Here is a 13,666-nt window from a genome sequence, read left to right as displayed (position 1 = left end):
AAAAAAGTTTTCCTCTTCTGGCACTGCAGCGACGAGATGCATCTCTAAGCTGGTGCCTTTGCTGCGCCTTCCAAAGGCCATTCCTTCTATTGTTCCGTGAGGTGGATGGCTCTGGATGGTGAGGTAGACGTTAGGATTAGTGAATCCCATGGTCGGGAGTGAAACCCACCACTACACCCCTTTGTTAAAAAGTGAGTCACTTGGCCTGAAGTGATGTTATGTGCTATCCTGTGTTGGTGGATCAAACACTGTGAGCCTTCAGACAGAGGGGATGGCTGAGGCCATGCAGGCAGGAGGGGCAGACCTATAGTCATAATATGCGTTGTATTATTTCAGAATGTAATCAACTTGTTACCAGGTGACAAGCTGGTCTTCCAGGCTGGTCTTCCTCAGGAATGGTACCATGTTGGGGATTCAGTGTTACAGTAGGGTAGACCCACAGTAGTGGCAATAGCTTGATCAGCCTCAGTGAGTGGGTACCCATGCTGGTGGGCCCATTATTAGCCTCTATGGCTACTATTACTATGCCAGCATTGAGGTGGGTGTTGACAGAGCTTGGCCAATGACAACTGGCCGAATCCCGCTTTCTACTTCATTTAGTCTCTTGCATGGTAGATGCTCTCTGGTGGGTATTAATGTGATATAAAGATCTCACTTTGTACCTACTCCTATAGCTCCAACGACATGCCTCTTCCCAAACCTCCTTGACCCTAATTTTCTCATCTTTCCCCTCATAGGCCCCTGACCAACCAGCCAAGCCACTCACCATTGCCCATGGGCCCATATATTTTCTTCTGTTGGACCATTTTTCTTTCTACAAAAGGGGATGATCAGGTGTATGACCTGGAGCTCTGCCAATTGGGAGGATTTCAAGGTTACCCCTAAGTAGGGCTATAGTGCAGCATCGGTCCATTTTCAGCTTATATCCTCATATTGAGCCAACTCATTCATGAATCAAGCTGTAGGCATGAGCTGAGGGAGAAGTACTGGCCAAGCAACGGTGGGTGACATGGGCGTCTGGGCCGCCTAATCAAGTGGCTTACTTTGCCCTCTGGTTCTGCCTGTGGCCCATTTTGTTTGTTCCCCTTTCAACTATAATAGATTGTTTTGGACCTACCTGACTTTACTACTTGGTAGGTCTGATAGGATATAGCTCATCATGGCCAGCTTTGGCTACATGGTCACTTGAGGTCTTGGGGTCACATTCACCATCTTAACCAGGACCTAGTAGTAGGCCAGGGGCAGTATCTTGAATAGCGTATAACAGCTCTCTGTTGCAGATCTCATGGCCCAGCTCCAGAATATTAGGGATCTACATGGTGATTCTTTTAGGATTTGCTACACACTCTACCTGGCATCTCTTCCCCAACCATAGAATAAAAATGTTTTTATTGATTTCAGAGAGAAGAAGGGAGAGGGAGAGAGAGACACACACACACATCAATGACAAGAGAGTCATAGATCAGCTGCTTCTTGCATGCCCCCTACTGGGGATCGAGCCTACAACCTGGGCATATACCCTGACCCGGAATCGAACTGAGACCTCCTGGTTCATAGGTCAATGCTCAACCACTGAGCCACACCGGCTGGGCCATAGATAGCTTCAATATCATTAGCTACCCGCGGCGAGCGGCTACCATATTGGGAAGCACAGATATAGAAGATTTCCATCAGCACAGAAAATTGTATTGGACAGCACCACATCTAGGTCTAACAGTTTATAAGAAATACAAGATTAGAGAAATATATGAAACAATACCACAAGGATGCAATCATCCAAAAATGGAATGTGGAAAATTCTACAGAACAAGTGACCCAGTTTCTTTAACAAATAAATGGCATGGGGGAAAAAAGGCGAGAGGGAAACTGTTGCAGATTGAAAAAGATTTATGAGGCACATTAAACAAATGCATTTTGTGGGCTTTCACTGGATTGTGATCTTAACTAACCAACAATGAAAAAGGCATTTTTTGAAACACGCCAGTTAAGCAACACATTGAGAATAGAAATGTGAACTCATTTGAAGATGGTTGGGGAGAAGGGCCTAAGTAGATGCTTGTATTCCTGATTCGATTAGGAAGAAAAACAAAGCTAGGAAGAGCTTTATCTCAATAATGCTAGCAACATGCTCCTTTAAATTTGCTGTGGGAGGAAAACTGAGCTGGAAATACCTTCAAGAGCAGAAGCAATATCACTCCAAGATGGTCCAGGATCTCCCCAGTGGGAGGGTGGAGATGAAAGGGATGCAACAGTCTTTTCCTTCACTTATCTGGTGAACTGCCACTCATCCTTAGCTTTCCTCTTCCAGGGAGGCTTCCAGGATTGCCTCACTGCCCTACTCCATTTCATCCCCTGCACTTTTCCTCTTCACAACCTTGATTTCACCTACTCTCTGATGCTGGAGCTGAGACTTGCAGGGTGAGAAAGACAATAGTATGGCCAAGGCTCTGAGCCTTGCTGGAGCTAGGGGTATACAGGAAGGGAAAATGAAGCTGGAGCTTGGAGACCAAAGAGGAGACCGGAAGGAAGTGGGATAGATGGAGAGGTAAGCAGGAACTGGCAGGACCTTTAAGGCCATGGCAAGGAGTCTGCCTTTGTTTGAAGAACAACAGGAAGCCCTGCTATTTTGCTTTCCTTTGTATTAGGTAAGTCTCACCTCTCCTTTTTTTTAAATCCTCACCTGAGGATATATTTTTTCCATTGCTTTTTAGAGAGTGGAAGGGAGGGAGGGACGGAGAGAGAGAGAGAAAGAGAGAGAGAGAGAGAGAGAGAAACATCCATGTGAGACACATTGATTGGCGGTCTCCCGCACGAGCCCCTACCTGGGCCTGGGATCGAACCTGCAACCCAGGTACGTGCCCTTGACTGGAAATTGAGCCTGTGACCCTTCTGTGCGCTGGCCAACACTCTAACCACTGAGCCACATAGGCCAGGGCCTCAGCTCTCCTTTTAAAGTACTGATCCTGGCAGACATACCTGGCTCAGCAAGGTCTGGCAGGGCCACCTTAAGGAGTGCCACCTTAAGCAGGCTCTACCCTGAGCACAGCCAATGGGCTGGGTGTAGCTACCCAGCTTAAGTGCCCATGATTCTCTAGTCACTGCCCAGCTATGGCCAGTCTGCTGCGGGCTACTGCGACCTGGAGGCTGTTTCCCTGGAGGGGCTACTGCTCCAGGGTAAGGCAGGTAGGCAGACGAAGCCCCCTGGAGGGTGGGCTCCCCCCCATGCCAAGTTCCCACCAGGCTCTGCCGCCCCAGCACCAGTTGACCTTGAGCAGAGGATCAATGGGCTCACCTTGTGTAAAGTGTGGGTGTTGAGTGAGACGGCCAAGGCTCCCACAGCTGTCATGAATGGGGTTCAGAGGTGCCAAATGAAAGTTTTGTGGGCTGCACCCGAATGTTCACATATCTTTTGAAAGAGTTCCTGGGAGGCAAGGACTTGGGTTCTAGGCCAGGCTCTGTCCTTGACTTGCTGGCTTCCATTCTCTGTAAAATGGGAAGACATCCCCAGAAGGGGTCCAAGACCCCTACAAGCCCCCAGGAGAGGCAGAGGGGGTGGTGGGAGCACTGTAACTGGTGGGCAACGGAGTTTTTTCTTCCTGTCTTTCCTCTATCCAGCTCTGTGTCCCTGGTGTGCTTAGAGCAGTGCCTGGCTGGCCTCAGAGAAGGGGCAGAGATGAGTAACCTTTCCAAGTCACTAAGGCAGGCCTGGCTATGTGATGGAACCTTTTTGATGCCCCTTTCTGTAGAGTGAATCTGGTTCTTATTTTTATCCAGTGGCAGTTTTTCTGAAGTGAAACATGGACCCCTGTGGTTCTGTTTGGAAGGGGGCATACCTGCAGAGTGGGTCTGCTTCTGGTAGGCCCACTGGCAAGGCCTGGGCCTTGGAGGCGGTATCAGTGGGGAGTGGGGCAGAGAAGGCCAGAGATGCTGGCAGCACCTCCCACTCCAGCCCCCACCCCTCACACCTGTCACAGGGGCAGGCCTGTGGCCCCGGGTGTCTTGAGTGACCCTGGCAACCTGTTTCTTCCCTGCAGGGCAAACTCAGCAAGGACTTTGTGGAGACTCTGAAGGCAGTTGTGGGCAGCCCCCATGTGTCTACTGCTGCTGCAGTCCTACAACAATATGGGCACGATGAGTCGATGCACAGGTGTCTGGGGGGGGGGGGGTCTCCTCCTCTGTCAGAGCTCCTGGCCAGAAGTGAGGGTTCTGGGCTGGCTTCTTCCCCACCTATCTGTTTTGGGGTACTCTGGCATCCTTTCCTCCATACCTCAGCCCCATGCCCTGTAATACCTTGGGGATCCTGGAAAGGTGAGCAGGACCAGAGAGTCCCATGCCCCCCTAAACTGCTGAGGGTCTGATTCTAGGTGCCAACCTCCGGACGCCGTGGTATGGCCCCAGAATGTAGAGCAGGTCAGCCAGCTGGCTGCCCTGTGCTACAGCCAAGGCGTGCCCATCATCCCCTTTGGCACAGGCACTGGGCTTGAAGGTGGAGTCTGTGCTGTGCAGGTATGGTGGCCCCTCCCAGGCCAGGCTCTGGTCCCATCACACTTGTCACATTTGTGGTACCCCCTCTACCATACACATCTTGGTTGCTCAGGTCCAATCCTTCTTACCTGCCATTCTGAGGCTCTGGTCTCGCTGCTGGGAGGTCAGCTTCAAAGTGGAGTCTTGGGGGCTGTGGCCTGGCAGAAAAACTAGGTCAGCTGGCCCCTTGTCTCCCCTCCTGCCAGGGTGGTGTCTGCATCAATCTGACCCACATGGACCGAATCCTGGAGCTGAATCGAGAAGACTTCTCTGTGGTGGTGGAGCCCGGTGTTACCCACAGAGCGCTCAACACCCACCTACGGGACAGTGGCCTCTGGTTTCCTGTGGGTAGGCTGGGACTCGAGGCCCTTCCCTGAGGCCCTGAGGGCTCCCTGGAGGCAGGGGTTTCTGGGGCTTGAGGGGACCCCTCTACCCCTGAGGGCCTGCCCCAGGTTTCCTTCTGCCTGCCCTCTGCTCTCCAGACCCAGGTGCAGACGCCTCTCTCTGTGGCATGGCAGCCACTGGGGCCTCAGGCACAAATGCTGTGCGCTATGGCACCATTCGGGACAATGTGCTGAATCTGGAAGTAGTGCTGCCTGGTGGGGAGCTGCTTCACACTGCGGGCAAGGGCCGTCATTTCCGGTGAGCACCCTCTACCCGCAGAGATTGGGGCCTCCTCCATAGGCGGGCCAGGCTTCTGAAACTGTCACATGGGACAAAGCTGATGGTACTGGGGTTTGTTCTCTTGCATGAGGCCAACAGGGTCTGTGCCAGGGAACACCTGGGTGGTCTGGGTGGAGGGGGCAGCCCAAACCTCAGGCTCAGCATCCCACCTCACAGGGGCCTGGGGGACAGTGCCCCAGCTTCTAGCTCCAGGCTTCTGACTAGAAATTCATTGTCACGTGGCCTGGGCACTTACCTTGTGTGTCTCTGGGGCCCAGGAAGAGCGCAGCTGGCTACAACCTCACAGGGCTCTTTGTGGGCTCTGAGGGGACACTGGGCCTCATCACAGCCGCCACCCTGCGCCTGCATCCTGTCCCTGAGGCCACGGTGGTCGCCACCTGTGCGTTCCCCAGTGTCCAGGCAGCTGTGGATAGCACTGTACACATCCTCCAGGCTGCAGTGCCCGTGGCCCGCATTGGTGAGCTGGGAACTGGGTGGTCCAGGTAGGCTCCCTAGAAGAGGCCCCCTTTGAAGACCAGCCCTCACCTCACCTGCCCTCTCCTTGGTCCCAGAGTTCCTGGATGAGGTCATGATAGACGCCTGCAACAGGTACAGTAAAATGAACTGCTCCGTGGCACCCACGCTCTTCCTCGAGTTCCATGGCTCCAAGCAAGTGCTGGAAGAGCAGCTGCAGCAGGCAGGTATGCTGGGTGCTGTGGGGCAGGGGGGCATGGGCTGCCCAGAGTAGGGCCCGGTGTCAACTCCCCCACCCCCTGCAGAGGAGATCACCCGGTACAATGGAGCCTTCCACTTCTCCTGGGCCAAGGAGGCTGAGGAGCGCAACCAGCTCTGGGCTGCTCGGCACAATGCCTGGTACGCAGCCCTGGCCCTGTGGCCGGGCTGCAAGGTGAGTGGGGCTGGGGGGAAGTGGGACCCATGGCTCAGCCCACTACCCTGGTGTCCAGAGCAGCAGACTGAGGCCCACAGCAGGTAGGACTGCCCCCACCTAGCTGCTTCTCACTCTCTAGAGGAAAAACAGTCTGCTAAACCCTCAGGAGGAAGCCTATGCATTAAGCCAGGCAGTGGGCATAGGGCAGGGGGTGCAGGAGGGGGTGACACCATCAAGGGTGGGGAGCAAGGAGAGAGCTGTGGAAGCCTCTACTGGCAGTGCCTGGAGAACACACCCCAGCCATCACCTTGTGCGGGGGAAACTGAGACCTAGGGGAGAGAGGCAAGTTTACGTGTGAGAGGCAAAGCCCCCTCAGACCTTGACTATAGTGACCCCTTAGCTCCAGGCAGGCAGGGGGTGAGGGGAGAACCTCATAGGCCCGCTTCCTGTCCCAGGGCTATGCTACTGACGTTTGTGTGCCCATCTCTCGGCTGCCGGAGATCCTGGTGCAGACCAAGGAGGACCTGAAGGCCTCAGGGCTCACAGGTTCTGCCTGCCCACTGCTGGGGTAGGGGAGGAGAGGGTGGAAGGCTAGGCTGGGGGCAGCAGCTCAGTCCTCTGGGCCCCCAGGAGCCATTGTTGGACACGTGGGAGATGGCAACTTCCACTGCATCCTGGTGGTAGACCCAGAGGACGCTGAGGAGCGCCGCAGGGTTCACGCCTTTGCACAACAGCTGGGCAGGTATGAGCAAAGGCGGGCCAGGGAGGCGGGGAGACTGAAGGGAGCAGGAAGAGCACCCCACTGATGGTCTCTTCACTGCTTCCCAGGCGGGCACTGGCACTCCATGGGACGTGCACTGGGGAACATGGCATTGGGCTGGGCAAGCGGCAGCTGCTGCAGGAGGAAGTGGGTAATGTGGGCATAGAGACCATGCGGCAGCTCAAGGCCACACTGGATCCCAAAGGCCTCATGAACCCAGGGAAGGTGCTGTGAGGGGCTCCAAGCACTTGGCCCAGAAGCCCTCAGACAATAGAACATCCTGTCTGGACTCTTTCTTCTGCCACAGAATAGCTCAGCCTTTGCCTCTTATCTGGAGTCCCAGATAAGGCCAGAGGAGGGGAGAGAAGCCTGAAGGCCTGGCTCCTCCCTGGCCCTCTTGCTGTCCCTTGGAGCCTTTGGTCTAGTAAATGGCTCAGGTTCATTCCTGATGAAGCTGCTTCCTCTCTGCTCTCTTACATATCCTGTCCTGGCTGGGAGAGGTGTGGGTCACCCCAAAGACTAAGGTAACTCCTTTCCATTTAGGCATCCCCATTGCTGGGAGCCTGGGACAAAGCCTGAGGAACTTGGAACCCTTATTCCTACTCCATGGGTCTCCTTTCTTGGTGTGGGAAGGGACCTTGATAGCTCTCCTTGGGGCCCCCAAATAAACCTGAACCCCATTTGCGGCTGCCTGGAGATGAGCCCGCAGTACCTGTGAATGGCCTTCTGCCCACCACCCCCAGGTCATTTGGCCAGTGATACCTCCATCCCTCGTTCCAGACCTGTCTGACTTATTGCAGCCTGGGGAGGGGATGGTGCTTAGGCTATAGATGAAGGTCACTTTCAGGAACCCTATCCCAACTGCTCTGCTGGTAGGAACCCCAGGGCTGACGACTTGCCCATGGCCAACATCACTTATGACAGACTGAGCCCCAACTGGGCCTTAGAACATTCTGAACGTTCTTTAAGCAGCTGCTACCAATCATTGGAAATGGAAGTGAAGTTATTCTCCTCACACCACACCTCTCCAAGGTACGATTATAACTCACAGTTCATTTGCCCTCAAAGTCGGAATCTGTCTACCAGGGATCCCAGGCCAGAGCTACAACCTGACAGTTGTTCCCCCTAAGCCCACGAGAGGGCTCCTGCCACCATAAACCCAGACACCACAGCATCTGTTGGGGGCAGTGGTGCCCAGCTTTCCCCTCAGTCAGGGCCTACAGCCTCAGCCCCCCACTTCTGAGGGTTGGGGAGGGGCCTGGCATCCTGGAAGCCAATGTCTAAACTCTCCTCCCCCCTGAAGGTCCCAGGAGCCTATTGTATGGGCCCAACTCCCTCATCCCCTGGCTCCTTAGGAAACAGGCTTGGCCAGCCACATAGGGGCACCCTCCTCCTCACTTCACGCTCTCTCTCAAGCCATCAGAGTTCCTTCCCTGCCTTCACCCCTCAACCCCCCTTACCTCTTCCCCTCAGCTGTTCAGGCCCTGGGCAGAGGCGGCTGTCTGTGACTCCTTGGTTCCAGGAACCCTTCCTCTGTGTTAACACTGGGTTGAGCCTGGACTTTGCTCCTCTTTGACTTTTCTGTCCCCTGGCTGCCTTGGATGGGAGCAGTAGCTGTGCCAAGGGGCGGTGTGGGGCAAGTCTCATTGGCTCCCTCCCCAAACCACCCCATACAGGTCAGCCTCATGAATTCCACAGAGGGATGGCTCACTAGACCCCACCTCCCAGGGCGCGTTCAGTAGGAGCAGGTTTCTCCCCTACAGGACAGGGCTTGTCTCTAATATGCCTCCCACTGCCTGGCAACTAGTAGGTGCTCAGCAAATAGCTATTTCCCCACAATTTTTTATTAGGAAAAATTCCAAACATACAGAAGAGTTGAAAGAACAAGTGTACTGTTCACTGACATATCAGTCACTGAAGATTCAAAGCCGAATATTTTTGTCTTATTTGCTGTATTTTGGAGAAACCCATTTGGAATTTGCGTATTTCTTAACATCACTCACCTACATAATTCACTACCTGTCTCCTAAGAATAAAGACATTCTCCTAAAAACCTCAACAACATTAAATGCTACTAGACGATTTTATACTTGGGAGGTACTCCTGTCCAGACAGTCCCCCAGAGTAAGTGGAACATACTTCCCAGCTCCTGCCCATCCCCTCCCCTCTGAGAGCTTGTCTGGATGAAAGATGACAGATACCAGGTTCCACCTGGGAAGCCCAGACACCCGTCCTACCCCCACCCAGGAGCTGGCAATCCAGGTCTGAATTCAAAGGACACAGTAGTCAGCAGAGGGCTGAAGTGTGCCAGGTGGGAGTGAAAGTTGCTGGGAGTTGGGAGGGGGGTTAGCATCAGTTCCAGGAGCCTGGAATAGCACCTGGTGTGGGTTCCAGCCCTACCCCACCTGGCTCATGACCACTCAGCTCACCCAGGATGCTGCCAAGGCCACCAGGCCTAAACAACTGAGGTGGGCATACAGTCCTCTGCCTGCAGGCCCAGGGGTCAGGCAAGGAGATCTCCTTCAAGGCCAGCTTTGCTGGAGGAATTAAATATAGAACAGGGAGACACAGTTGCCAGGCAGAGCAGGCGGTGCTGTGAATAGAACAATGCTCTTTGCAGTGATGAAGCTACGAGAGAGCCTGCTATGCATGTGCCAGGGGCTTCTGGGCAGACTCTGACCTTCATGGTGACCTTTGAGTTGCATGACTTTGCCCCACTCCACATGCGAGAAAACTGAAGTTTAGACAAATGAAGTCACTTCCCCAAAATCATTCTGCCAAGTGGAGCCACATGCAGATAATTTCGAGCCCACGTTCTGGCTACCATGGTGATCGCTGGTCCTGGGGTCTCTGCTTCAGGATGGTCTGACTCCAAGGCCCAGGCTGACCCACATACTCTTCAAGTATTTCTCTGAACATACTGAGTGTGCCTCTACCTTAGCTCACGTGTGCCCACGGGCTTGCAACACCCTTGCAGAGTAGGTGCTTCAGGAAGCGTCTGACAGAAGGCGGCTACAGAGCCAGGGCCTGGCGGGGTTGGAGCCCAAGAGGGACAGCACACTGAGGCCTTAGAAGGGCAGAGAAGGTGTGGAGTCATCTCCCTCCAGAGCTGTCCTTCGCAGGCTCTACAGGAGGCTCTGGTATGCTGCTCTGGGAGCCTGTCTGGCACAGGGAAAGAGGTCAGGTGTGCAGTGCTACCCACTGCCCTGAGCTTCCCGCCCAGCCTGAGTCGTGCCAACTCTTGTGAACCCTGAGTGGCTCTGAGCTGGCTTAGCCTCAAACAGGGCCTGTCTCTGGGCCTCAATGAAGCATGCCCATGAGTCAGCACTGAGATATGGACTGAGCAACAGGCAGGCAGGACATAGGGTGAGGAGCAGGGGGCGGAGCGCTGGGCCAGCACCTGAAAGACTCCACATCCTTGCAGCTTCCAGTGGCTGCGAGATCTTTGTCCCTGCAGATCTTGCAGAAGAGTTTTGTCACAACCGCTCCAAAGGTGATGGCAGATTGATTCCATGATGCTTGAGAGGGTTAGTGGACCTGTAGGTCTGGGGTCTGACCTGCCATGCTCCCTCTACCCAGGCATGACCGCTCTGAGAACCCCATCACACTTGCAGTCCCAAGTAGTACCTTGAAGGAAGGCTAAGGACGTAGGGGGAGTGAGAGACAGGGTGTACAACGCTTATTTCCTGACTGTGTTACAGCACCATTAAAATAAAGTCACACAATGCATCTTTTATTAGACATTATTTTAATACCATATCAAAACATCTTGACTAATGAAGAAAGCTTTCCCCCAACTTTGAACATTTTTTAAAACATTTTATAAGGGTTTTATTTTTTTGTATTTTAATATATAAATACAGAAACCTATCTTGCATGGGCTGATGCCATGTGTGAACATCGATGGCTAAAATGTTCTCAAACAGAGTGCCTGAAAACGGGTAGCTGTACATATTCCTTTAATAAGTCTTTTGTTTAAGTTTCCTGGAAAAAAATCCACAAGGGTCTAAGAAGAATGTTCAGGCATTTTTGCAGGACACTTGTGATTGTTAAATCCTCTGAACTGACCAGAACCAGGAGGGAAGGAGGGAGACGAATTGGGAATGGAGGGGAAGAAGATCTTCCATGGGTTGTTGGTTTTGGCAATAAAGTCAAGATCTCAGGGTCCCAAGGGGAGAAAAGTGCAAAACTAAGCCAGGAAAATGGACAAAGAAAACCAAGGCAGAGTGGTTGGTGATGGAGAGGGCCGAACTGATGGGGCGCCGGGCATAGGAGGACTGTGCTCCCACGCCATCAGAACACGAACCTGGCTCTGTTCGTTTCTGTCACTGAGTGGGTTCTAGCTGGGCAGCAGACAGCAATCTGTAAACATCACGGGCGAAAACACCAGTCGACACTAGACTTTTTTTTATGATTTTTTTTTTTTTTTGTAAACACTTTAGAGACAGACCCACAATGCCTTTCAAAGGTGAAAAAGAAAATGCCCTTTCCCTCCTGGGATGAGGGGTGAGGGAAAGGAGGGCGGTTGATTCTTTCTTCTCTCAAACTCGTGGCTCATCCAATTTGGTGTCCTCAGGGAGAAAGGGAGAACCATTCTCTGGAAGTCAGTGCGGAGGGGGTGCCCTGTTCCCACTGGTGTCCCCAGCTCAGCTCTGCCCCAGTGTCCGAAGCCTCCTCTCAGGAACAGGGCTGGCTGTCCCTGTGTGGACCACAATACGTAAGTCGTGCTCCTGTCGGGCTGTAGCTAGCCACACGTATCCGGCTGAGGCCCAGCTGGGCGCCTGTGGTTCCAGTTCGGGCCCGAGAAGGCAAACATCATGCCGGGAATTTGGACTCACTCCAGCGCCAGGCTCCACTCCCTCTGCCTCACTCTCACCCTCACTGTTTCTTCTCCCCATGTCCTCAGTTCTTGAGGTGAAGGTAAAAAGAGCAAATGTCCCTGATTTGTCTGCCATCATCAGCTGTTTTGGAAGTTTACTTGGAATAAATAAAACAAACCTAACAAGAACAGAAAAAAACAAAAAAACGAGAGAGAGAGAACAGAGACCCCAAAACCTTTGGATGTGAGAGGAGGTGGAGTCAGGGTTTTGGTTTCCCTAGGGGTTTTGTCTGTTTCCCAGGAAAAAGGAAGTGCGAGCCCAGAACTTGGAAGGGACAGGTAAGATGGGGGACAGGAGAGGATGGTCAGCAGTAAGGCAGGGTGCCCTGGGGAAGAAATGGAGAGGTCAGGCCGAAGGTTCTATTGAGGGATGTGTGAGCACATTTTGGGGAGGAAGACAGTTGGCTGGCCTGCTGTGGAACCAAGGACCTGTGCTGTGGGGTGGGCGGCTGGATCTGGCCTGGGGGGGTCTCAGCTCCATCCAGCAGCAGGTGTGAGGGAGGTGGCCTGAGGCAGGGAGGCCCAGCAGTGGAATGATTGCTGCTGAGTATTGCAGGAGACAATGGGCCACCCCACAGGCTGTCTAGTTTAATAAGTGTGACGTCCACATGGGGATGAGGAGTGAGGACCTGCCCTAGCTGCTCAGCAAGCACAAGGCAGGTGCAAGCCCAGGGTCCTGAGCTTGTACGGCTCCTCCCACCTGGCACATTCCAAGGGGCTCTTCCTGAACCTTCTTCAGGGAGATTCACTCTAAAAGTCTGGAATAAACTGGTCTTTCCCCAAAGAATCAACTGTACTGAGCATGTTTTTCTTCAAAACCATGCAAGTTTGCATCTTTTTAGCCTTCCCAGAACAACCCCTCACCCCCCACACCACTACTAACTGATAAGGTGCTCCCTTCTCCCTCTGCTCCCCTCCTGGGGGTGTGTAAAGGCAACTCAGCTCCCACCGACAGGCCCCAGAGTGACCTGATCCCAAGCCTTGAGCCCAGAGCACCCCCAACCACCGCTCACCTTTGAGAGGAGTCAGCAAGAGAGCCCAGCAGGGTCAGTCCGCAGGGTGTTCTGGACAAGATCTGTTCACTTCAAACCACGAGTCTATGCAGCTGAGGCAGGAGGCGGCAAGGGGAGACATGTTACCGCTGACCAGGCTGCTCCTTAGGGGGCTCACTCCAAGGGTCAGGTTTCTGAGCAGGGGTTTCCTAAATCTCTTCTGCGAGGACCCCAGGGGAAAACAAGTGTGTCCCCAGATACCCACTTTCTGAAGCAAGGAGGAGGCAGAACACCAAAACTGATCTTGGTTCAGCCTGGGTGGCCAACCTGGCATGGTGCGTACAGGACTGGGGTGGATCTGGATGCTGGAAGGGTGGTATGTGGCCTTGAGAAGGATTAAGACCGTACTTGCATGGAGCCTAGGACGGTGGCAACAGCTACTATGAGTAGGGGTAGAGTGCAGGGCAGCTAGCCAGCTTTCCCTCAGGCTTGAAGGACAGGAAGTGGGAACCAAGACACAGAAGGCTGGCCATTACTCTGAGCTCTCAAAGAGCTCTCCCCTGGGTCAAAGGAGCAGCTTTGACGCTCCCTCCCGAGGGGGTGTCTTCTCAGGAGACCCCAACCTACCTGGTTGGGTTGGCTGTGGTTAGTTGCCAACATTTAGCCCTTCCCAGAGAAGGACAGCCCTCTGCCTTAGTGACACTGCTAAGGAGAACGAGACAGGAGGCTGACAGTGAAACCCTGGTCTCCAGTGTTCACAGAAAGGACTGTCTGAATCAAAGAGGGAACAGAGATTGCCCCAGGAGAGCTTTCTGATTTGTAAACCAACATCTGGGTATTTTCAAAGACAGAATCCAGACAGGTAATTTGTATAATTCTCCCCAGAGCCAAAGATTTCCTTCTTCTGGTTCTGGTTGGTTCCTGGCCAGGAAACTGGAGCATTCTGTACAGGGCCTGGA

The 13,666-nt window shown here is 53.4% G+C and overlaps 2 protein-coding genes across 13 annotated transcripts in view; one reads left to right on the top strand and one right to left on the bottom strand.

Annotated features, from left to right (window-relative positions):
- The first annotated feature begins 3,027 nt into the window (after positions 1 to 3,027).
- Positions 3,028 to 12,496, top strand: LDHD (lactate dehydrogenase D). 10 transcript variants are annotated; one of them, XM_081118171.1, is made up of 12 exons: positions 3,061 to 3,174; positions 4,035 to 4,147; positions 4,365 to 4,506; positions 4,731 to 4,872; positions 5,007 to 5,166; positions 5,466 to 5,665; positions 5,760 to 5,888; positions 5,967 to 6,094; positions 6,532 to 6,622; positions 6,707 to 6,818; positions 7,713 to 7,868; positions 8,310 to 8,922. In XM_081118171.1, the coding sequence occupies exons 1-12, from the start codon at positions 3,109 to 3,111 to the stop codon at positions 8,410 to 8,412; spliced, it is 1,542 nt and encodes a 513-aa protein (XP_080974297.1). In that variant the 5' UTR covers positions 3,061 to 3,108; the 3' UTR covers positions 8,413 to 8,922. The 10 variants fall into 10 exon arrangements, with proteins under 10 accessions (XP_080974300.1, XP_080974297.1, XP_080974294.1 ...); XM_081118168.1 differs by lacking the exon at positions 8,310 to 8,922 and adding an exon at positions 11,413 to 12,496 and having other exon boundaries at positions 3,062 to 3,183; XM_081118173.1 differs by lacking the exon at positions 8,310 to 8,922 and adding an exon at positions 10,261 to 10,564 and having other exon boundaries at positions 3,062 to 3,174.
- The window catches only part of ZNRF1 (zinc and ring finger 1), an 87,390-nt gene continuing 84,697 nt past the window's right edge, over positions 10,974 to 13,666 (bottom strand). The window contains exons 4-5 of one of the 3 annotated variants that reach the window (XM_081118179.1): positions 12,729 to 12,820; positions 10,974 to 11,834 (exon numbers count right to left, since the gene is read on the bottom strand). In XM_081118179.1, the coding sequence (XP_080974305.1) occupies positions 12,763 to 12,820 (58 nt within the window). In that variant the 3' untranslated portion in view covers positions 10,974 to 11,834; positions 12,729 to 12,762. Of the gene's footprint in view, positions 12,042 to 12,728; positions 12,821 to 13,666 lie in introns of all 3 variants that reach the window. The other 2 variants (XM_081118178.1, XM_081118180.1) reach the window with 2 other exon arrangements.

This window comes from Miniopterus schreibersii (genome assembly GCF_964146895.1).
Source record: "Miniopterus schreibersii genome assembly, chromosome: 18".
NCBI classification, from domain to species: Eukaryota; Metazoa; Chordata; class Mammalia; order Chiroptera; family Miniopteridae; genus Miniopterus; species Miniopterus schreibersii.
The sequence above is the reverse complement of the archived record's forward strand: the minus strand, read 5'-3'. Positions and strand labels throughout refer to the sequence as shown.

What these genes read in the sequence shown, in the direction of transcription:
- LDHD (XM_081118168.1), top strand. Translation starts at nt 3,109, where the DNA reads ATGGCCAGTCTGCTGCGGGCTACTGCGACCTGGAGGCTGTTTCCCTGG. An exon ending in AGAGCAGCTGCAGCAGGCAG is followed by an intron (nt 5,889 to 5,966) that starts GTATGCTGGGTG and finishes CACCCCCTGCAG; the next exon opens with AGGAGATCACCCGGTACAAT. An exon ending in TCACACCACACCTCTCCAAG is followed by an intron (nt 7,869 to 11,412) that starts GTACGATTATAA and finishes TGGTGTCCTCAG; the next exon opens with GGAGAAAGGGAGAACCATTC.